Genomic DNA, 23,066 nt, shown 5'->3' with positions numbered 1-23,066 from the left:
TCACCATGAGCCAGCAGTGTGTCCTTGTGGCCAAGAAGGCCAGTGGTATCCTGGGGTGCATTAAAAAGAACATGGCCAGCAGGTCAAGGGAGGTGATCCTCCCCCTCTACTCTGCCCTGGTGAGGCTACATCTGGAGTACTGTGTCCAGTTCTGGGCTCCCAAGTTCAAGAAAGACGGAGAACTACTGGGGAGAGTCCAGCAGAGGGCTATGAAGATGATGAGGGGCCTGGAGCATCTCCCTTAGAAGGAAAGGCTGAGAGACCTGGGACTGTTCAGCCTTGAGAATAGAAGACTGAGAGGGCATCTTATCAACACTCATAAATATCAAATGGGTGGGAGCTGAGTGGACGAGGCCAGGCTCTTTTCGGTGGTGCCCAGTGACAGGACAAGGGGCAACAGGTACACAGTGGAACACAGGAAGTTCCATACTAACACAAGAAGGAACTTCTTTACTGTCAGAGTGACAGAGCACTGGAACAGGCCGCCCAGATGCTTTCCTGTTACCTACTATAGGGAACCCTGCCTTAGCAGGGGGTTGGATTGAAGGATCACCAGAGGTTCCTTCCCACACTACAGTTGTGTGATTCGGTAGTTTCCTGGACCGCCATTCATTTTTATTCTCTGTATTTAGTGGATTCTCCTTGGATATGTCTATTGAGATGCTGTATAGCATTGAACGCCTACATAGTTGGACACATAAACTTAAAATAAAGGTAAATTAATTTCCCTATAACCGTTCCTCTGCTTTAGCAGTTCTGCTGTGTATTAAAAAAGGAACTTTAATCCTAGGAAATGCGTGTGCTAGATCTGTGTGACTTTGTACAGTATTCTTTCCACAAACTGACAAACTGACTGTTCTCTGTTTTTCTCAGATGAAAATTTCTGTTGTGTTTGAATCCTTTTTGTTTTGTTTGTCTTTGTGTCTTAAAATATGTTCAGGAAAATGAATGATATTTGAAAGAATATAATCTGTAAATAGCAATTGTACCTTTAAAAATTTATATAATCTTTCTGGAAAAGATCTCTGTTACTACCCCTATTAAATGGTCTGTATTCATTCCCTATCCTCATGAATCACAATTTTATTTTGTACTAGTAAAATATATTTACTGTACAGTTATTAAACTGAGATTACACGCCTGTTTTTTCCCTTCTTCTAGAAAACAGAATGCAAGGCTGTAATTAAGACCAGAGAAAACAGTTATTTGGACAGTAGTGGCTTTGGTCTGGATATATGGATTTCCCATGCCTATCTACCCCGAATGTGGGTAGAGAAGCATCCCAACAAAAATAGTGAGGTATGGCACACCTGTTATACAGTTTATGAGGTAATGTGTTAAAACATAATAAACAGATGGAGACCATAGGCAGTGGTCAGTAGAATCTTGGTGATTTTTATCCTTTGCCTCGTAATAGAGTGAAGGTTGAGGTGCAGTTTCAACACAGTGTCCAATCATACTTCTGTTGAAACACTTTTTTCTAACTGTTGTGCTGCTGCTTGTATTTCAGAAATGTGACTGTACTGTTTAAATGGATAGTGGCGGTTATGACTGTAAAAGATAATACCTGTAATTTTTTTTTTTTTTTAAATTGGAGAAGAGAATTGAATACTGTTTGGCAAAGAGTGAATTGGGTTGTAACATTAAATCACAAAACTCCATTTTCAATTTTTCACATGAAACCTGAGATATAGGTAAAGCATAGGAAAGTTGCACTTTTCAAGAATTAAAAGTAAATGAAATATATTTGCTAAAATTTTCAAATATTACTTTATTCTGCTCTCATTCCGTAATGAGGAAAATGAAGATGCATGGGTACATTTCTAATGCAAAAGTATTTGTTCGCTGCACTGATTTTGTTTCTCTCTCTGTAGGCTTGCATGCTTGTATTCCAACCAGAGTTTGAAGCAGCATTTGATGAAGAGCAGCTGTCCAGTGAAATTATTATTTTACTAGATTGCTCAAATTCTATGGCAGGATCAACTCTATTGCAAGCAAAGCAGATTGCTTTACATGCTTTAAAACAGCTTAGTTCCAGACAAAATGTAAATGTAATCAAATTTGGCACAAGTGAGTTTCTTTGTTTCCTTCTTAACTGTAAGCCACCTTTTACTTGCCTTGACTTAATTTTATGTGTATCATTATTATCAAACCAACTTAATACACTGAACTGCAACTTGAAACATGTAGCAGTACGATGCATTTCTACTCTGTTATTCTAGTCATGAAACTTAAACTTGTGTTTCCACAGTGTTGATAGATGCTTAATATTTTAATGCTCTTAATATCTTTGTTGACAGATTTCTCAGAATTTTCTTCATTTTCAAAGAACACCGTAAAGGATTTGGCGTCACTAACTGAGTTTATTACAGTAAGTAAATCAGTACGGTTGTATTCTAAAGAACACTTCTTTGAAAGGGATGCTTATCATTACAGAAGTTACCCAACTTTTTCTTTTCTTTAGGTTAACTTCTAAGGTTTTTTTTATAACTTAGTCTATTTGAATTATATTTACCCTAGTAACAAGCACAACCACATCTAAATATTAATTCAGCTACAGTTTAAAGTAATTGCTTAAGTTGTTATTTTGAAGCTAAGTAGGTATCTGTATTAGGAAATAATTCAGTGTTTCCCCCTAAAATAATCCTTTGGAATTCATGCTTCTCGTTACCTGCCCACAGCGGAATAGAGGAAATTATTTACTTCATAAAATCACAGAATGGCTGAAGCTGGAAGAATCCTCTGAAAGTCATCTGCTCCAACCCCTGCCAGAGCAGGGACACCTAAATCAGGTTGCCCAAGACCATGTCTAGGTGGCTTTTGAAGATCTCCAAGGAGGGAGAGTTTACAGTTTCTTCAGTCTGTTCCAGTACTTTGTTACCTGCACAGTAAAGAAGTGCTTCCTGATCATAGAATCATGGAATCATAGAATTAGCTAGGTTGGAAAAGACCTATAAGATCATCCAGTCCAGCCATCCACCTACCACCAGTAACCCCACTAAACCATGTCTCTCAACACAACATCTAAATGTTTCTTGAACACCTCCAGGGACGGTGACTCCACCACCTCCCTGGGCAGCCCATTCCAGCGCCTGACCACTCTTTCAGAAAAGTAGTATTTCCTAATGTCCAGCCTAGATCTCCCCTGGCACAACTTGAGGCCATTCCCCCTCATCCTGTCACTAGTTACGAGAGAAGAGGCCGACCCCCAGCTCACTACAACCTCCCTTCAGGTAGTTATAGAGAGCGATAAGGTCTCCCCTGAGCCTCCTCTTCTCCAGACTGAACAATCCCAGCTCCCTCAGCCGCTCCTCATAAGGCCTGTGCTCCAGACCCCTCACCAGCTTTGTCGCCCTCCTGTGAACGCGCTCCAGGGCCTCAATGTCTTTCTTGCAGTGAAGGGCCCAAAACTAGACACAGTATTCGAGGTGCGGCCTCACCAGCTGATGTTAAGCTTCCTTTTGGAAATCTATAATTTGTAAAAGAAGGCAGCATTTAGATGGGCCAAAGGACTTTTAGTGAGAAGAAAAATGCTTTAGTCATCAAAAGGTCAGATGTAGACTATTTAGGATGACCAGGTTTGGTTAGTTCTATATCTTAGTAGGCTCTTCATCTGTAAATAAAGCCTCTTGATGCTAGCATAATATTTAAGATACTAACATAATGGATGGTAAGATGCAAATGATTGATGCAAAGTAACACAGAGGGGAAAAAAGTGCTAACTGTACCTGTATGATGTTGGGCTTCCTGCAGTAAAGAGATGCTGGAGCCACATTAAATAGTCATTTTTAAACCAGGGCCCACTGTTCAGCAGCAGTCAAACAGGTAAACACTTAGGTAGCAGTACAAATCTGTGTTGCTATGGTGTCTTGAATACTGTAGACATTTCTGGTCATTGCATCTCTAAGTAAAGAGCTGGAGATAGAGAAAGCAAAGATGGCCAGGTATATGGAAGACATGCTGTGTGAGGAAAAGACTTTTCCTGATTTTTTCAGTTTCAATTGCATCCTTATATAGTCATCTCTTTTCCAGGATAAACAGAGAGCAAGAGGAGAATAGGAGTGGTTATTTGCTGTTTCTCACCTGTGGGGTCATAGCACACCCAGCAAATGATCAGACAGCAGATTTCAAAGAAAACCTAAACAGTATGATAAAAAGTGGAACTTCTTGTCACACTTGCTATTGAGGGTAAACTATTCTTCAGTTCAGAAGTGGGATAGGCAGATTAAAAGATAGCTGTAATGATGTAAGGATGCAGTAATCTGGATAAAAACTCCAGTTCAAGAAATTCCCAAAGCTCTGATTACTGAAAGTTCTGAGACTATTTTGGGAGAAGAATTTATAATTGTTGTTATATACTTTGCCTATGCATTCTTTTGCCTAAACCAGAGAAGATACAGAATGAGATTAACCTCAAGCTCTACCTCTTAATTGTAATTATGGAAGAGCAGGAGCAAAATAAAAATTAATAATTGATCATTTATATTTAAATAAATGTATAGTAAATAGCAAATCAATTATGTATTAGATGTTATTTTAGAAAAGATAAATTAAGTTTAAACTAAGACTGTAATACTTTACTTTTCAGTCTGCTACAGCAACGTTGGGAAACACTGATTTATGGAAGACCTTGCGTTACTTAAGTTTACTATTTCCTTCTCAAGGACATCGTAACATTCTTCTTATATCCGATGGACACATTCAGAATGAGAGTGTGACCTTCCAGCTTGTGAAAGATAATGTCCACCATACAAGGTTATTTACATGTGGTGTTGGGTAAGTACCACCTTAACTAGCGATTTGATTTCCTTTCAAATCGCTGATATTTTATTTGAAATGAGAGATTAATAAGCTGGGAAGTGTCAGATGCTTGGGTGTACTATCTTAAACATTTTTAGATTATTTTTAGATTAAATGCAGAAATGTTTCCATACATTTAATAACCAAAATGAAAAATACGTAAGGTAAGATACCTACAATAAAGTTAATTCTATGTTCAGGTAGCCTTACCTATTCATATCTTTCTTCATTATAACAACTTTACTTTTTAAGAGTAAAATCAGAAAATATGAGAATTAACACTTTAATACTTTGCATTTCATGTTTTGGTATAGTATAATTTTGATGGTGGAATTTCAACACAACATTAATAGTTGTATAATTTCATGATTTAATTTTCATTTGTTTTGTAAAGACAGTGCAAGCATTAGGTTCCCGAACCTGTGGTACATTTCACTGCTGGAATGCAAGCTACTTCAAAATGATGTGAAAATGAACCTCCTCCACTCCAAACCAGCCTTTCAGAGAAAATCAGGGAGTGACTGTTCCAGTACAGTCAACTTTTTTGGTGAACAGCCAAATTCACACTTCCTCCTCTCTAATGGAGACAGCAGAAAGGAGACAGATTTCTCTTTTACATGTGCATTATCTACCCAGAGTGGGGGAGCAGGAGCAACTGCTACCACTGTAACTTAGCTCAAGTCTTCCACAATGATAGAAATACTAGAGAGAATGAAGCTTGGGAACATTAGGTACAAACTGAGGTGTACAGCTGTATGATGCTATCTGTGTTATAAAGACCTCTTAGCAATCACAGGAACAAGCAAAACCTCACTGAAATTCATTGTAATGTAATTCAATTGTTCAGTAATTAAAAAAAAAAAAAAAAAAAAAAGGAAAGATTTGTACATATCTGAAATGCCTTTGAAAAAAAAAAGGTTTACAGCTAGGTATTTCAGATTGCCAGGCATAAGTGGGAAGGAGTCAGATAGTATTAGCTTCTTACCATTCCTTGGGAGAGCTCGGAAGGATACATCAAAATAAAGACCAGTGGTGAGGGTCCTGTTCTTCTAGAACATTTTTTACTTTTTCCATGGCTCCATCAACATTCCCCAATTCTCATAGCTGTGAGCCCTCTAACAGCACTGCACAAGCACACCCCTCAGCCCATGGGCCAAGCATCCCAGTACACTTCCAGTGTAATCACACATTTCAACTATAACAGAATTTGCATCAGCTCACAGTATAGAACAGATGGTGCATGTCACCTTACATGCTAACATCCTTTTCAACATGCTTACAGTCATGTGATGTTCATGTTCAGCATATTTACATTCATATTCTTGCTATGACAGAATTGGGCCTGGGGATGGATTGTCTCAGTGCTGGTAGGCTGAGGAGATATGGCTTTTAATAGTTCCTCAGGACCTATAAAACAAATGTGTGATGCTAATGTGCAACAGTCTGCTTTCAGGAGGCAGGATCTGTGTTTAATGTTTTACATTGTTAAAGAACGAATTGGGAAAGAGTTGTGAAAAAGAAGTTGGCTCTACGGTTCCGATTAGTACTTCTGTGTAGACAGTTGTTTAGAAGGCTGTATTAATAAAGAACAGTCATCATTATCACAGCTTTATCTGTGACAGTTCTCTTCAGGTGAATGAAAAAAAAATCATAGAATCATAGAATAGTTTGTGGTGGAAAGGATCTTAAAGACTATCCAGTTCCAAACCCCTGCCATGGGCAGGGACAGCTTCCACCAGATGTTACGTGTTCTTGTTATAAAACATAATGGTACTATTTGTACCGTTCAGTTTTGTCTCAAGGAGATTTGGTGGCACTTCAGTGGGTTTCTCTAAGACAGTGCTATGATCCTATCAGCAACTGAATCTAACTGTCTGACAAAGAATCAAGACATAATATTCTGTTTCTCACCCACAATAATTTTCATCTGCTTAATTGTTCTCCTGAAATCATCTCTAAAGTCCTCTTTTGTCTATATATCTATGATAGCTTCATAGTAGTCAGACTTGGGGAGAAGAGCCTGCGGTTCTATCAGGCTGATAAGTGTTACCATATCGATTATGTTTTCCAGAAAGTAACGTTCCCTAATTGACTCTGGATTTAGCTGTAAGATGATTGTGCCCATACTAAATAGTTCTTCTGAGACTGAGGTTAATCAGTTTAACCAATTAGTTGACATCATTTTATTGATCCTTATTGGTGTTGGACGTAAGTTAATTTCTCCTCACATCCTTGCATTAGGACATGGAGATACTCATATGCCATATAAGTTCCTCAAATATTATTGGGAAATCTGTAATTCAGCAGCATCTTCATTAGCTCAATTGCTTTCAGTTGGTCCATACCCTGAAAAACAGTGTGGAATTAAAAGAATTCAAATTCAAAAAACTTGGAATACTAACTAAAACCAAGGTATTTAGAAATGGTATGAGAAGTAGAAATGAGATCATACGACTTAATGATTTGATTCAATAATTACATGAAGATTTGTTTTTATGTTAGTTCCACAGCAAATCGACACATGCTGAGATCTTTGTCCCAGTATGGAGCTGGAGCATTTGAATACTTTGACTCAAAATCAAAGTACAACTGGGAGACAAAGGTACACTTACAAATCCTGAATGTATTCAGTATGTCATCATTGATATATCAGTATCTAATACTGAATATTTTCAGTATCTCAGAATGGGAGTTAGTACTTTTTCTTTTCATGAGTTAATCAGGCTTATTACAATAAGATAAAGGAGAGGCATTTGATAGAAGGTGGACGGGGATATGCTTGTCTATCACGCCTTTTTTATTTTAAATATAAATGCGTAGTAATTGAGAAAGGGAAGTATTTAGTTTGAGTATTACAAAGGTGTCAGGTGCATGCCTTGTTTTCAGCAGGAATGTGCTAGAAAGGGATACTGACAAGTTCTTTGATAAGGGAGGGAATTTGCCACTGTACTTGCCCCACTTTCCTGTTCATATTGGTCACTGAATGTGTAAAAGAAAACAAGAAAGCCGTGACTTAGTTTTTCTAGTCTCTTTGAAAGAGATCTGTACTTTTCCTGAGTAAGTGCAATGACTCCAACTTGGAAAAAAGTTGATGAAATGTCAGACTTTGTAAGTAATTCTCCCTGCATGGAAAAAATACAGTTTCACTTCTGTCATAGCTCACAGTCCATCTGCAGCATTGTCCTTGCTGTAATGTCGAGGACTGTAGCAACTGCATTCCATAACTTTTGACTGTTGGTACACCTGGAAGTTACAGGCAATCTAGGACCCCATGTGCAGTGCTTCTCAGTTTCACAGTATAGTTCTGTGTCTACAGCTCTGTCCTGTGCCTTGAATCTGGTCCCTCCTGCAATAGAGACAGCTGAGGAGGGACTGCAGCATGGCTAGTATCTGGCATGTTTTTGTCAGGGGAGAGGAATGAAGGCATGAGTTTATGCTCTTGTTAGTCTGGCTGCCATTTGAGTGATACATGCAAAGTTATCCAAAGCAGACCATGGAGATGTGCAGAACTTTTCACACATTTCAGAGTTCCCACACAGGAGGTGCTGGGTGTAGCCGGCCATATTCTCTAAATTGTTTGCCAATCTGAAGAAACTGCAGTCTCAAATCTTAGCTTGCACTTAAAAGCCAGTGCAATAATAGCTGAGTGATTATCCTCACTACCTCCAAATGTTGAACTCATTTTTACCAGTATGTGGTAACAATTTTACAAGTATGGGCCTTTAGTTGTACCAAAAATAAAAAGGAAAAAAAAAAAAAGGGGGCAAATGGAAATATGTTATTTCTGTATTCAGATATATTTTCTCTTAAAAGCCTAGAAGCAAACAGAGCTAATTTGTTTTCTTTCTTTACACAGATACAGAGCCAGGTGTCTAGAATATTTTCTCCAGGATGCAGTTCTGTTTCTATTAAATGGCAACAGTTTGATATAAATGCACCAAAGCCAATGCAGGCTCCTGCTCAAATACAGTCTTTGTTTACCAATGAGAGGCTTCTCGTCTATGGATTTGTCCCTCACTGTACTCAGGTAAAGACTGGGATACAAACTACTGGACAGAAATTCACATCTGAAAAGATTGCAAGATGTATTGTGTTGTATTATGTCATGTTATATATCCTTTATGCAGAGTGCATTTAGCTTCTTCTTCACTGCTAAATATAATTCAGTATTTAAACACCTTTATTAGTCTTCCTAGTAAGTTGCAGAGAGGAGAAGGATACCTTATTTAATGTTCAAGTCACCGTACTTTAATAAATGCAAGATTCCTTTCTTTGCAACTGTCCCCTTGTTGTAAGGGGAAATGTTCTTACAGATTTGGGTTACATTCTGGAAGCAGAATAGCATTCATGTGTTCTGGTAGCACAGCATAAAATAGAGAAGGAAACTTCTTTTTTTCATTATAGGCCACCTTAAGAGCGATAATAAATGACCGAGAACTACAAACTGTGGTGTCAACTACTGAATTACAGAAGACAACAGGAACAGTGAGTTTGTCCAACATTATCTGCATGTACCACAGTGAGCGAAGCTGCTTTAAGCAACAACATGCTGCATTGTGCTTCTTTGAGTGAACTGAAACTCCTCTTTTCAGTAATTCTTGCTCTTTTATTTTTGCTTCTGATGTTTTAGCATACACCAACAGACTTCAGGCTTTTAAAGGGAAATCATTTTACATACAAATAACATGTTTCTAACTCAAAACTTGAACTTCTCAGAACAGGAGACGCTGCTTCTTATTGAGACAACTTATTTGGGCTCTAGTTTTACCCTTGCACTGGCAGCTCTTCAGGTGATTTCTGCATGCTGCATCATTCTCTTTCAAGTTGTAAATTGTGCCCATGTGGAGAATCTTCTCACTAGTTTTTAATCTTTAAAAATGTCTAAACATTAAAGTGCCCCTAACCTTTCAGCTGCTTCAGTAACAATGAAGTAACTTAATAGTATTTATATAAAGGAAAGTACAGCACTGATCTTGGAAAGGTAAACAAGCTAAAAAAACCCATTTATTAAATCTAATGGATGTCTATAATTTAAAAACCAACAGAACAGTCTCCCTTCAGTATTGACTCTGATATGGCTATCATCCTTTCCCCACTGAGGAGCTGATTTGTTTTCATATAGAAAAGATTTTGTTCCCTATTTAGCGTAGTCCACTTTGAAAGCTAATATTGTGGGTTGCAGTATTAGAACAGTTAGTTTCCCAGGACATGCTCTAACACAGGCAAGTGAAACTGACAAGCAGAAGCAATGTGTTTGCTTAACATGAAGAATTTTTGCTTTTTAAAAATATTCTGTAGTACAAATTCCAGATGTAGTTAAAAAAATACAGCTTTGAAAGGTGTCAGGTGTAATGACAAAATGTTAAAAAACAGGACCAAAATTAGAAACCATTATTAATTCTTGATGTTTCAGATGAACACTGAGCATTCCTATCTGTTTCTTTTGCTAATTCACCTTAGCTCAAAAGTAGCTTATGAGGTTATCTTAAGAAGTGGCTCCCTCCAGCATATATCTTATTCTTCCAAAAACAAGCCAGTGCGAATGTTTGGGCAGTTGGAACTGGAATATGGCAGTACTTTCCACATCACCTTCACGGTGCTCCTTCTCTCTGTTACCTTTAATATACCAACGAAACAAAAATCATTTCTCTTTCCTATGAAAGACTGATTCCATTTTAAAAAGCAATTTCTAGTTAATAGACAGTATTTCCCTCTTCTGTATACAAACCCTCAGGTCAAAAATGACTTGATTGTGGTAGACCTAATGACTCTTTAAAAGTTAAACACAAATGCAATTTACTTTCCCCCCAAATTCTGTATTTTTATGCACAGGACTCATTTATCTATCTTTAGCTATCTAGATATTCCTGTTTAAGTCTGAGGTGATTGTCCAGGCTCCATTTAGAGTTACTGGAGAGAATTTTTTTCCTCCAGAAAGGAAGTTCTCCCTACTTGTTTTAGATAGCTGTTTCAAAATGAGATGAATTACCTGGTGGTTTTTCTGTTCATTCCTTTGCTTTTTCTCATCTTTGACACTAGTGAGAATGTGTGCAACAAGTGAAGACCTGATTATCTTTTAGCTTGATAAAGTTAAGTGAAATAAAACTATACCTTAGGTGCAAGTTATGATTGCTTTTTAAATGCAGAATTAGCTTGACCCCTAGAAAACTGGATTCTGTGTATATATGGAAGCTATCTGCCTCACAGTTTATTTCATAAATAAAAGGAAGAATTTTAAATACAGATATATATATATTTCTTTTTCTTATCATCACCTTTGTTTTCTTTCTAGGTGCTACACAAACTCACAGCGAGAGCTTTCATTAGGGACTATGAGGATGGTATTCTTCATGAGAATGAAACAGAACATGAGGTTTGATAATCTAAAAGCAAAAATGTGTATTTAAAATGGCAAATAGCAAATATTTCAATAGAATAGAGATGATTTTTTTGCTGTGTTCAACATAACTTTAAGGTTGCAGTTCCGGTGTCACTTTATGGTTAAGGTTACCATATAGTAATACATTTTCCCACTAAATGAGATTTTGAAGAATTTTGAGACAGTCTTGTATTCTTCCCCATTATGAGAATGTCTTTTGTGGGCATAATGTGTATATATTTTTCCTAATCTATACTCATCATGGCAGGCCATTGGTGGTTCTTCTTTCCTTCTGGCACGTAACATTTTTGTTTCCTGAAGTTCAGAATATACTAGTAAAGGCAAAGTCCTTATCTTTTGTATAGGATAGGGTGGAAGATAATGACACTTCTCTGTGTCCAGTTCTGGGCTCCCCAGTGCAAGAAAGACAGAACTACTGCAGAGAGTCCAGTGAAGGGGGCCACAAAGATGATGAGTGGCCTGAAGCATCTCCCTTAGGAGGAAAGGCTGAGACACCTGAGGCTGTTCAGCCTGGAGAAGAGAAGACTGAGAGGGGATCTTTTCAACACCTATAAATATCTAATGGGTGGGAGCCAAGTGGATGGAGCCAGGCTCTTTTCAGTGGCATCCAGCAACACGATAAAGGGCAATGGGCACAAACTGGAACACAGGAACATGAGAAAAAACATCTTTACTTTGAGAGTGACAGAGCACTGGAACAGGCTGCCTATAGATGTTGTCTAACTAGAGAAAATACGTGCCCCTGCCCAAAGGTAAGAGAGTAGAGAAAGTTAGAAGGCATAGAGAGTTAGGAAGGCCAGTATATTCGCATGAGCTCTTCCTTTTACATCTCTCTATTTTGAGTGCATTAGCGTGTTTATATATTCCATTCTTATATCTGTTGATTTTATCTGATTATGTTTTTTCTACGTCTTTCATTTAATCCTTAACAATCTAGATGAAGAAGCAAATCTTGAAAAACATGATTATACATCTCAGCTTGGAGAACTCAATTATAACCCAGTTTACAAGCTTCATTGCGGTTGAGAAGAGGGTATGTTTTCTATAAAATACCTTGTTCCCATTGTCTTATCTGTCAAAAGACTCTACATTCTTTAACATTACACATATCAAAACCAATCTTCCTTTAGCTGAACAATGTTTATTACTTTAGAAATAGAGAAAAAACTACGATTTTTGAAATTATTTTTGTTTCTTCTGCAATGCAGCGAGTTATTTTTATCTTTCTCATATTTTGCTTGACCTCACTTTACAATCAAACCTTGTCAGTCAGTGTGTTCCTGTTGGGAACTGCCACAAGGGTTTGTAATCTGTGCTAGAGCTGTGGAAGCCAAATTGTTCAAAGAGCAAGACCATATGAAGTGTACTAATAAATCCTTCTTCATGCATAAGCCACAGAACAACTATTTTTCATAAAAAAGTAACAATAACTAACCATAGCAAACTGGCCACTCTGGTCATGGATTTCTGAAGAAATGGGTTTTGTATGGCAAAAGTCATTCCTGGAAAGTCTGTGTTGAGTGGTAAACAGAAGGAAGCCAAAACTTGAAAAAAATCTCTTCTAATACTGCAGTAAAGTATGGAACTTTTTTTGTTTGTTTTCAGCATTAGAACAGTGTTAGGAAGAACAAAAGCTTTGCATCAAATGGGAAGAAATGCATAAAAATGACAATCTCGAAATTCAGGGGTCCATAAGAACTTTCAAAGGGGAAGTAGTATCACAATAAGCAACATGGTAACAGTTGGAGTAGGTAGTAGATGGGGTACAGAGAATGGGAATTCATGCAACCAAATATGCATGTGTACGTTTAGAGATAAATCAGTCATTTCTAACTTCTCATGGTAATTGAAATAGATATTTCTAGAGCTTGATTCATCTCATCTTGAAGTTAAATATCTAAGTTCAGATGAACTTCCTCAAAATATCTTTTTTCAGCACTGATTATAGGGGTCACCTTTAGTCAGTATTTGAGATTCAAGGATCTTTTCCTCCCTGCAGTCCATTTCAATAAGCTGGAAGTCAGGCAAAAAAGTCAGGAAGCCTGCATTGTTGAAAAAGGAGCTCCTGGCCAAGCTCAAATATAAAAGGAGTATACTGAAGGTGAAAGCAAGGACAGGTAACCTGGTAGGAATATAGATACATTCTCTGAGTATGTAAAGATGTAGTTAAGAAAGCCAAAGACCACATAGAGCTGAATCTGGCAGGGGATGCCAAAGGCAACAAGAAGGGATTCCGTAAGTATATAAGTGGCAAAAGGAAGACTAGAAAAAATGGAGGCCCGCTGAACAAGTGCTGAATAAGGCAGGGGTCCCTGCAATGCAGAACACAGAAAAGGCTGAGGTACTGAATGCCTTCTTCACCTCAGCCTTTACTGGCAAGCTTTCAGAAATCCAAGGCCTCAGAAACCAAAGTCTACAGCAAGGAAAATATAGTGCTGGTGGAAGAGGGTCAGGTTAGGGTATACTTAAGCAAACTAGACGTACATAAGTCCCTGGGCCCTGATTGAAGGCACCCAAAAGAGCTGAGGGAACTGGCTGATGTCATGGCAAGGCTACACTCAGTAATCTTCAAATGATCTAGGAGAAGTGCCCTCATCTTCTTGACATGGTTTTGCAAAAAGCAATGTGCTTTAAGCATTACTGTAAGAATGCTTATGTTTACTTTTGTTAAAATTAGAGCAATAGGACACTGACAGAAAGATCTGTATGTATAAGATAATGCTTTTTTTTCCTCAATTGTTGCTGGCAAGGATTTGAAAAAATTGTACATACAAATATATGCTGTCCAAATTCATGTTTCATGTGAATCTATTTACTGGGAGTAGATTGTTCCTCAACATAGTCAAAAATTAGAAGTTAGATTTACTACTTACTGGTATACACTGAGCATTTTTAATGTACTACTCTTTCTGCTTGTTCTGTTTTCAATACGTTTTGAATGGACAAATAAAAAATGCACTGTCTCTGTTATGACAGATTTTTCTGGTCTAACAGTTATCATAACTAAGAATTAAGCAAAGACTGAAGAGAATTTTCAAGTTTATAACTGTGATGAATTTTATTTTAGGATGCTAATGAAATTTGTTCTGCTGATGTTCCAAACATCCTGGAAATTATAGCTCAGGAAGATGTTGATTTTTTACCTTACATGGACTGGGAACAAGAGCCAATGGGATCTGGCAGCTTATTTTCAGAAGATAATTACGTGATACCTCCATTTGATGTATGTTCTTGTTACTAACTTTTCTGGTATATTATCCAGTTGTGGCGCCATATTATATGTGATAATATACAGCCATTGTTTATGAAATTTCTTCAATTTTTGAATTATTTAGAAAGTAATTAATTCCACACTGGTATTGTGTGGAATTTTAATATAAACACTAAAATTGGAGGAATCTGTCCCAAAAATAAAATACATTTTAAAAAAATACAGAAGTTTAGAGAGAAAATATGATAGTTTAGGCCCCTTCTCTCTTCCAGCAGAAACTAACACTTCTTGAATTTAAAGTTTTACCTACAGTAACATATTCTTATGAGAGAATGCTTTTGCAGTTTTCTTGAACTGCCTGAGCTACTATTAAATGTCCACAGTACAGATAGCACTCAAATCACGGATCCATCCTTGTCTACACTGGCTAAAACCGACTGGGATGCCAGCTGTCATTACTGATCTCACTGCAAACTCCCTGTGTTTTGCTGGCTGTATGCATTCTTACCTACAGTGTGCTGCATTCAGCTACCAAATACTTTGCCTACTACAACTCTTGCAATTCCTCAGGTGAATTTCATTTGCAGATTTAATGGTCAAACTGTGTTTTTTGTTTCTCTTGAACGTAGTTCATCCACATAGCATAGACTGGTATCCAGCTCTGAAATGACAAGCAAGAGGTGTGTGAAAATGGATGCTTCTTTCTTTATTTCTCCTGCTAGCAGATCATTGGATAGAGGCGCACAAGGAGAGTGGGGCCATCAAGGAAGATCAAGGTTTTGATGAGATGAGAAAATCCTGAACTAGTGAAATAGGATGGTTGCTAGTTAAGGTAGCTTTTGTCTTTGGAAACTAGCCAGCAGGTGTAATTCTGTTAGTTCATGAAGTCTTAACAGGTTAAAGCTTTACATCTCCAAATTTCATAGGGGAATCATGTAAATCATTATTTGTCTATTAAGTTATGTTGTACATGACCATGATGTGCATTTAAAACAGCTGCGGAACATCACCTTCACCTGTAGTCTGTAATGTAAGCATTAAGACTGTGGATTATTTAGAACTGTCTCTGTGTATACTATAAGTTAGCTCAAAAGAAGGTAACATCAATGTGTATAAATACATGAAGGGCAGGTGCAAAGAGGAGGGAGCCAGGCTCTTCTGAGTGATGCCTTGTGCCAGGACAAGAAGCAGTGGCACAAAATAGAAAACGGTAGGTTCCCTCTAAACAACAGGAGCCACTTTTTTTATTATGAGGGTGACAGAGCACTGGCACAGGCTGCCCAGAGGCTGTGGAGATTCGTCCTTGGAGATCTCCCAAAGCTGCCTGGATGTGGCGCTGGGCACCCTGCTTTGGGTTTCCCTGCTAGAATTGGGTTGGGCCAGATGGCTTCTAGAGGCCTCTGCCAACCTTAACCATTCTGTGATTCTGTGATTCATAAAACCAACGTTTTGATCCTTTGGCCCAAGAACTCCTAGGTAGCAGAGCATGTAGATGTCTACATTAGCATATGTTGGCCGGCTAGCTTTGGCCCAGGCCCACTAGCTTGTATGGAGCAACTACTGGACCTCAGCTACATGGACCAGAATTGCTGTGCATATGTGAACTTCCCAGCTTGATACAGCACAAGCAGGATTCACATTTCACTTTGTGTAGATCCATCTTCTGTATATTTAAATGATATGGTGTGGTAAAACTTCCTTGGATCCAAACCATCATTATAGTTATTGTTTTTATCTTAACAATGTACAACACTTCTCCATTCGTATTTTGTCAGGCAAACTTCACCATAGTAAGGTAGAATAAGGTAGGAATTTAGCTGACACACTACTTTCATCTTGAATGTAAGAATGAGAATATAATGATACTATGCACAACATAAGAAGAAATACTGATTAAAAAGAGGAAAATGCCTTACTAATTCTGGTATTATTTTATTTCCCTGTAATTTTACTAAACAGGATGGTGAGGGAGAATCTAATGCTTGGTCAGATGGTTTCGCAGCTAAGAGATGTGAAACTGGAGATTTCCAATTTCAACTTCAAGAAATTCCTGTTATTGGAAAAAGAACCTCACGGAAAGCCACACCAGTGAGCTTTGGACTTTTTTCTGAAAGTGAAAGCAATACGTGCAGTCTCAAATCAAATTTCAGTTTTGATAATGGCATCACAAAGGCAGAATGTTCAAGAACAATGTCATCTTCATCATGCAAACCTCATGTGATGAATTATTGCAAGACTACTTCATTATTTGGCTCTGGACTAGAAGCAGGAGGAGAAGCTTTTATGACTCAAAAATATTCACTTCCAACACCTGCACTTCCTGCTTATGTGAGTGCTCCTGTACCTCCCCCTTCTTGTTCTCTTCAAAGTCTGTTCGGAGGCACGAAATATGATTTTTCTTGTGTTGATCGCACACCGAATATACTAGTGGTTGGTTCATCTTCATGCACATACTCTTCTGATAAGACTGATGTTGAAAAACAAGTTACTCACAATTCTCCTGTTCTCCAACATTTAAAAAAAACAAAATCAAAACCAAGGTGTAAGAAGAAAATGTTAGTAGGTCTGCACGGTGCTACAGCTTCTGAACAAGAATTTCCTGGGAGAGCTGAAGATTTGGTAAGTCTTCTGTCAGGAGTCCTCTATATACAGAAAGCTACAAGTGTCATGTTGAAATCCAAGCTGCATTCAACTAATGAAACCTGCCTTAAAAATGCTTTTGTTTCAAGGTTTGTTGTTGTACAGCAAAAAAAGAACACGGTAAGGGTGGTAATTAAACTTTCACAAAATCTGAACCTGAAATGCAGAAAGCACTATTTTTGTTTGTTTTTCCATTATTATTGTTTAAAGTGATAAATCTTATAGCCTGAATTCTGTCACTCTAATAGGCAACTTTTAAATGGAGAAAAAGTGCCTCACTAACTACAACAGAGATAGAAAGAAGTCAACAGAAACTTGAGTTTACTTCTGTCAGCTGGGAAGAAATTTTTGATCTCCAAAATCAGGTACAGTACCAATAGTCTATTTGTGCGTTAGTTAAAGTAAAATACATGTAGAAGAAAAAAGTATTTTTACTTTATGCCTGTCCGGAGATAAGCATTTTATAAATGTATCTGGTTTGTTTCCCTTATAAACTGATTTTCAGACGTACATAATGACCTCAGGGTCATGTTATGTTTTATTGCTCTCATGGGCAACTCATTATTGTGGCCTAATAACCACAAGTATCAATAAGGCTGGGACATGACCTGCTGGAGAGGAGCTCTGTGGAGAAGAACCTGGGGTCCTGGTTGATGGCAGGTTGGTGATGAGCCAGCAGTGTGCCCTGATGGCCAGGACAGTCAATGGGATCCTAGGGTGCATTAAAAGGAGCGTGGCCAGCAGGTCAAGGAAGCTGATCCTCCCCCTCTACTCTGCCCTGGTCAGGCCTCACCTGGAGTGTTGCATCCAGTTCTGGGCTCCCCGGTACAAAAAGGACAGGGATTTCCTGGAGACAGTCCAGCGGAGGGCCACAAAGATGATAAAGGGCCTGGAGCATCTCCCCTACGAGGAAAGGCTGAGTGACCTGGGTCTGTTCAGCCTTGAGAAAAGAAGACTCAGGGGTGATCTTATTAATGTTTATAAATATCTTAAGGGTGGGAGTCAAAGGGACATGGCCAACCTCTTCTCAGCAGTCTGTGGGGACAGGACAAGGGTAAGTGGCCATAAACTGGAGCATAGGAAGTTCTGCACCAATATGCGAAGGAACTTCTTCACGGTGAGGGTGATGGAGCACTGGAACAGGCTGCCCAGGGAGGTGGTGGAGTCTCCTTCTCTGGAGACGTTCAAGCCCCGCCTGGATGCCTACCTGTGCAGCCTGCTGCAGGGAGCCTGCTCTGCAGGGGGGTTGGACTCGATGATCTCTGGAGGTCCCTTCCAACCCCTACAATTCTGTGATTCTGTGATTCTAAGGAACCGTGTAAAATTAGGGCCAAAAGTAGTGATATACCTCTGTTTTAGAGCCTCCATCAGTTTGCAGCTTGGAGACTTCCTACAATGTGTATGAAAACACATAGGGGAAGACAGGCAGAAGAAGTAGTTGCAAATAATGTACATTAAGCAAAAAACTTAGAACTAATTGAGGTTTAGAGAATTGGAGAGTGCACGCTGGGAACTTCTGCAGGATAGTGAAACCAGCTGAATGGCTGGTGAATTAAAGGCAAGGAGAATTGAACCAATACCATCCAAGAATCCTGCAAGTAGAAGTCAAAGCAGGTAATGTTTAGCCTCGTTGTTTAGGTGTGCTCCCTGTGGTGGGACAAGTCTCCGTTCCAGCTAACCCATCACCAGTTCGGTGAGCTGTCTAAACTAGAGGCTGAGGTGGTGATCAACAACCAGACTGTGGGCCACACATTCAATATCTGTACATAAGAAACAGAAAGAGGTCTCCAGGAGTATTATATGATCCAAGTCAAGAAACCACTGTGGCGTTCCGCCAGTGGAAACTCCTGTTGTGTGTCCACAGGGACCAGCCATTCACATTGGTGATTTGTTCAACTCCCTTTGGCTGGGATCCAGTATGTCAATTTGTATGCAAAAGTAGGAAAGTATAGCTAACTTAAGCATCAAGAAGAGATGCATATTTTCCTATATTTTGATGGGTTACTTTTATCAGATTATTTCTGAACATTGAACGATTACCATATGGCACACATGGGGATACCACGGGGAATAGACCTGTGATTGACTTAACTCACAAAGTGAGCTTCAAGATTCCTATCGTTTTTAAGCATAATTGCCAACTGCTCAATTTTAGAAAGAAAAACAGTTTCTTACAGGTTCTTACACTGAGGAAGTTTAGTATTCTAACAGAATCTCACTTTTTACATAATTTGGATATTGAATATTTAAAGATCCATTTAAAATCATGTATTGTCTTCTAAATTACCTTAAATGAATCTGTAAATTGTTATCAATTTGTCTACAGTTCTAGTTTTCTATGACATAATGCTGCAAGGACAGATAAAAGTTTTGAAAGTAAGTAACACTGAAGAAATCAGTGGTTGAGTATCCTTCCGAAAGCCTGTCTTCCATTGCATCTGAGAGTAGCAAACTGACAGCTCTAATTTTTGGTAGGAAAAGTCACATGAAGCAGGATTGGTTTTGCTAATTCTATATTTAACAACATAAATAGTAAACTAATTTTAGAGACTTCGCAGTCCCTCTAGAGGAGAGAGATCCATTATTGCTTCTTTAGAGTAAGACAAATGCTTATTTTTGAGCACTTTAAAAACAATTTTCTGAAATAATTTGTTTGAAATAAATTTGATGGCTATGTTGTCATTATGCATAGTTTGTATGCAAGTGAGTTCAAAATTAGTTAGTTCTGTTTGAATTTTTTCATAGCTTAACTACAATTTTCCAGATCAACTAGAAACATTGGGTGGTACATCAAAGGTTTTTGAAGTTTAATTATTCAATCACCTAATTGATCACATGAACTTCAGTTTTGGTGTTTGTGAAAGCTTTAAAAAATATTTTTAAATACTTGACCTTTCTTTTATGTTGTTCCTGACAAATATATTTTCAGTGTTCTCAGTCTCTGCTTATCCATATCTTTGTTTATTCCATAGGATGGCTCTTGGGATCTCAGTCCACAGTTGGGAAAAATCTTGAAATTTGATGTTGATTATTTAATTAACCATTTCCTTATTAGAAAAGGCATTCAGTCACTTGGTAAATACTTTTTTCTGTTATTAAAAAAGCAGTGCATTCTATTACATTTCCTATCCTTACGTATTATTACTTTGTATGTCTGGTGGAACTTTCTGTAAGATATGCTCAGGGTTTAAGTGGATCTCTTAACTGTATTTTTAAAAGCATCTGATTTTAATTATACATTTTCGTCTCAACTTCTCATGCAATATAATGTCCTGATTGCTAAGTACATCTCCTGGAGAAATATGCAGAGGATGTGAAATAGCTGGAATACCAATACAGGTTCTTTTATTTCAGTTACTGTTTCTGCTGTATTAATACCTACTTTAAAAAAAAAAAATGGAAGGAAAGCCTCCTGGGAGAGAGACTAAGACCACTTCTGTTTTTCACATGTCAAATAACATTAATATATAATTCATGCTGTCTGCAGCTCATTCGGTAGGCATTCTGTCTATACACACTTTGTCTGCCGTTTGATTCTGTCAGTTGGTGCTGGCAGCAGACCAGAAAACTTGGGGATGAAAAGGCAATTCATTCTCTCTAAATTGTTAGACGGTGCAACGCTTCATCAAAGGACGAAAATCTTACATCTCCCATTCTTGCATGCATTAAAATCAAAGTAGGTTAGAACCCAAGCAAACACAAACTGCAGACATCCTAAAAAAAACATTACCAGGCTTAAGTCTGAAAGCCAGTGCTACATTTTCTAGATCACTAATGTGAATATTCTTGATAGTACTGACTGTATCATGAAACAACTGAATAGCATCAGAACTTTAAAATTTTTAAAGTGGTGTGGGGATACACTTTGCAGAAAGTATATTTTCTGCTGTCAAGAAATCATTTAAATGTTTTCCCATTTCTTCTTAGGCACAAATGGAAAAGAAAAGCTACTGAAGTTGATTGCTACTCTTCTTGTGCTACAGTTCATACGCTGTGCAAAGGAACTGCAAGGGATAGTCTTCAAATCGCTGATGAAACTGGATAATTTAACAACTTCAAGGTGTGCTTTTAAAAAAATCTTATAATTTAATATAGTAACACATACCTCAACAACATACGATAAATCTCATTATAGACAGTAAATGACTGTGCTACAGAATATAGCTGCAGAAAAGGGAATGGAAAGTGCTGATGATACTGGTGGCACGCAGCTTCTTTTAAGAGGGTGGGTGAAGAAAGAATACTTTGCAAAATATTATACAAAAATGGAGAAGTATATAAAGTAGTAAAAGATATTTGTACCTCTTCTCAGAATCAATGAATAATTCAGGTTGGATATGACCTCTACAGGTCATCTCTTCCTTAAAGCAGAGCCAACTCAGATAAATTGTTCAAAATCCTGCCCAGCTGATTTTTAACTATTTCACACTTATCCTTCATGTCACTTGTGCCTCTGGCTTTCATCTTTTTTTAGCATTTTATTTATGGATTGTTGACCTTCACAGGTGTACACCATAAAGTACAATACTTCTGAAGTTGTTAGGGCTGATGATTCATCACAGCACAACTTCCATGCTTTCCACTGCCCCGGGGTACACTGATGCTCATTCTGACAAAGCCCACTTACTTCTGTATGTCCCAGTGCTCCGTTACCTTTTGAATATAGGGTTGCTGCATCTGGAAATTCCCTTTCATTTTGAGTGAAGCAAACAATTGTCAGGTGCGAAGTTTTTTTCTTATAGAAGAGAGGCAAAGGTCTTAAAAGAAGGCTGAAGGAATAGGCCTCCAGTGAGTCTGGATTGCCCCAGATACCAACTGATTGCGGTGCCAAAATGAGACGCTAATACCCTTAATGCTTTACCAGGGAATGTAAGAAGCAAATAAAGAAAGCAGGAAAGCCCTGCAGAGTCTTCCTCCCTCTCTTGAAACTCCCTGGCAGAGGGAAAAATGGTTGTATAATTTGAGCTACTTTGGTCAGGAATACAAATAAAATCACATTGACTGCTGGATGAAAGCAGGCAGGGTAGGTAGACTACAAAAGTGAAAGAATTCTGACACACAATTGTACCAAGGAGTCAAGTTTGCCATTATGAAATGCACAGTACTTCACTGTGGGGATTGGAATAGTGCAAATGAATGCAAGTAATGATTATGTATCTACATACTTCCCATACCAAAGATTCTGAAAAGACGGGGCAGAGGAAATGATGTAGTTTTCTCTGACAGATGATAGTTTACGTAGGCTGTGTTAGTTGTACTATAGATAATTTTCTCTTTCAAATCATTGTCAGAAATTATTTCATTGTACATCTTGCAATATTATGTAATTTATTGTAATAAATCTTCATTTCTACACACAGCAGCGTTCACTGGGCTTTTGAGTCCGTCAAGAAAGCAACTGAGTGGGTAAAAAGAGTTGAGGGACAATTTCCAGCGATTTGCTATCGACTCGAACTTGGGAAAGACTGGGATTCTGCCACCAAGAAGATACTGGGGATCAAGTGTAACTAACAGCAGTTCTTCTACTAAAATACTTCATAATTGTAATTGCTTAAGATAATAGCAATGTTAGCTTTTCTTGCTCTTCTACATGTTTAAATTGATTTCACCTTATATTATTCTTGAATAATTTTCATAGTCGGACAAATTAATGGCATGGAAATAAAGGATCTTCCAGTTAGTAAGTCTTCGCTTTACACGTGTAGCATTTGACTTACTTCCTCCCGTTAAAAACACCTATTTCATTATTTGCCATAGACCTCTGGTTCATTGCATACTCCTAGTACTTTTACAGTATCTTTGTTGTTTTTATTTCTTCTAAAATCTTCTTCTTTAATGGCACTGTTAGTAACGTGTGTTGCAGTAACTGGGCTCAGCGCCGTGGTGTATGTACTGACAGACAGCAGTGTGCTTAGCAAAGACCTAATAAACACCTTCACAACACAGCGTGCCAGTGTTTTCAGTTGGAGGCCTTCAGGGCGCCTTGAAAAGCGAAGAGCAGCACATCCTTTTTCT

General features: G+C 38.1%; 1 protein-coding gene across 4 annotated transcripts in view; it reads left to right on the top strand.

Moving 5' to 3' along the window:
- Window positions 1-22,994, top strand: part of PARP4 (poly(ADP-ribose) polymerase family member 4) — a 47,537-nt gene extending 24,543 nt beyond the window's left edge. For 3 of the 4 annotated variants that reach the window (XM_021379905.1, XM_021379914.1, XM_021379897.1), the window contains 16 exons: window positions 633-714; window positions 1,162-1,299; window positions 1,875-2,070; window positions 2,301-2,371; window positions 4,589-4,776; window positions 7,303-7,402; window positions 8,657-8,827; window positions 9,205-9,285; window positions 11,093-11,173; window positions 12,138-12,233; window positions 14,268-14,423; window positions 16,371-17,030; window positions 17,300-17,416; window positions 20,024-20,126; window positions 20,979-21,111; window positions 22,412-22,994. In XM_021379905.1, coding sequence (XP_021235580.1) covers window positions 633-714; window positions 1,162-1,299; window positions 1,875-2,070; window positions 2,301-2,371; window positions 4,589-4,776; window positions 7,303-7,402; window positions 8,657-8,827; window positions 9,205-9,285; window positions 11,093-11,173; window positions 12,138-12,233; window positions 14,268-14,423; window positions 16,371-17,030; window positions 17,300-17,416; window positions 20,024-20,126; window positions 20,979-21,111; window positions 22,412-22,562 — 2,524 coding nt within the window. In that variant the 3' untranslated portion in view covers window positions 22,563-22,994. The remainder of the gene's footprint in view (window positions 1-632; window positions 715-1,161; window positions 1,300-1,874; window positions 2,071-2,300; window positions 2,372-4,588; window positions 4,777-7,302; window positions 7,403-8,656; window positions 8,828-9,204; window positions 9,286-11,092; window positions 11,174-12,137; window positions 12,234-14,267; window positions 14,424-16,370; window positions 17,031-17,299; window positions 17,417-20,023; window positions 20,127-20,978; window positions 21,112-22,411) is intronic. The other variant, XM_021379921.1, reaches the window with a different exon arrangement.

This window comes from Numida meleagris, chromosome 1 (genome assembly GCF_002078875.1).
Source record: "Numida meleagris isolate 19003 breed g44 Domestic line chromosome 1, NumMel1.0, whole genome shotgun sequence".
Lineage (NCBI taxonomy): Eukaryota > Metazoa > Chordata > Aves > Galliformes > Numididae > Numida > Numida meleagris.
Note: the sequence above shows the minus strand (reverse complement) of the source record. Positions and strands in the feature narration are given on the sequence as shown.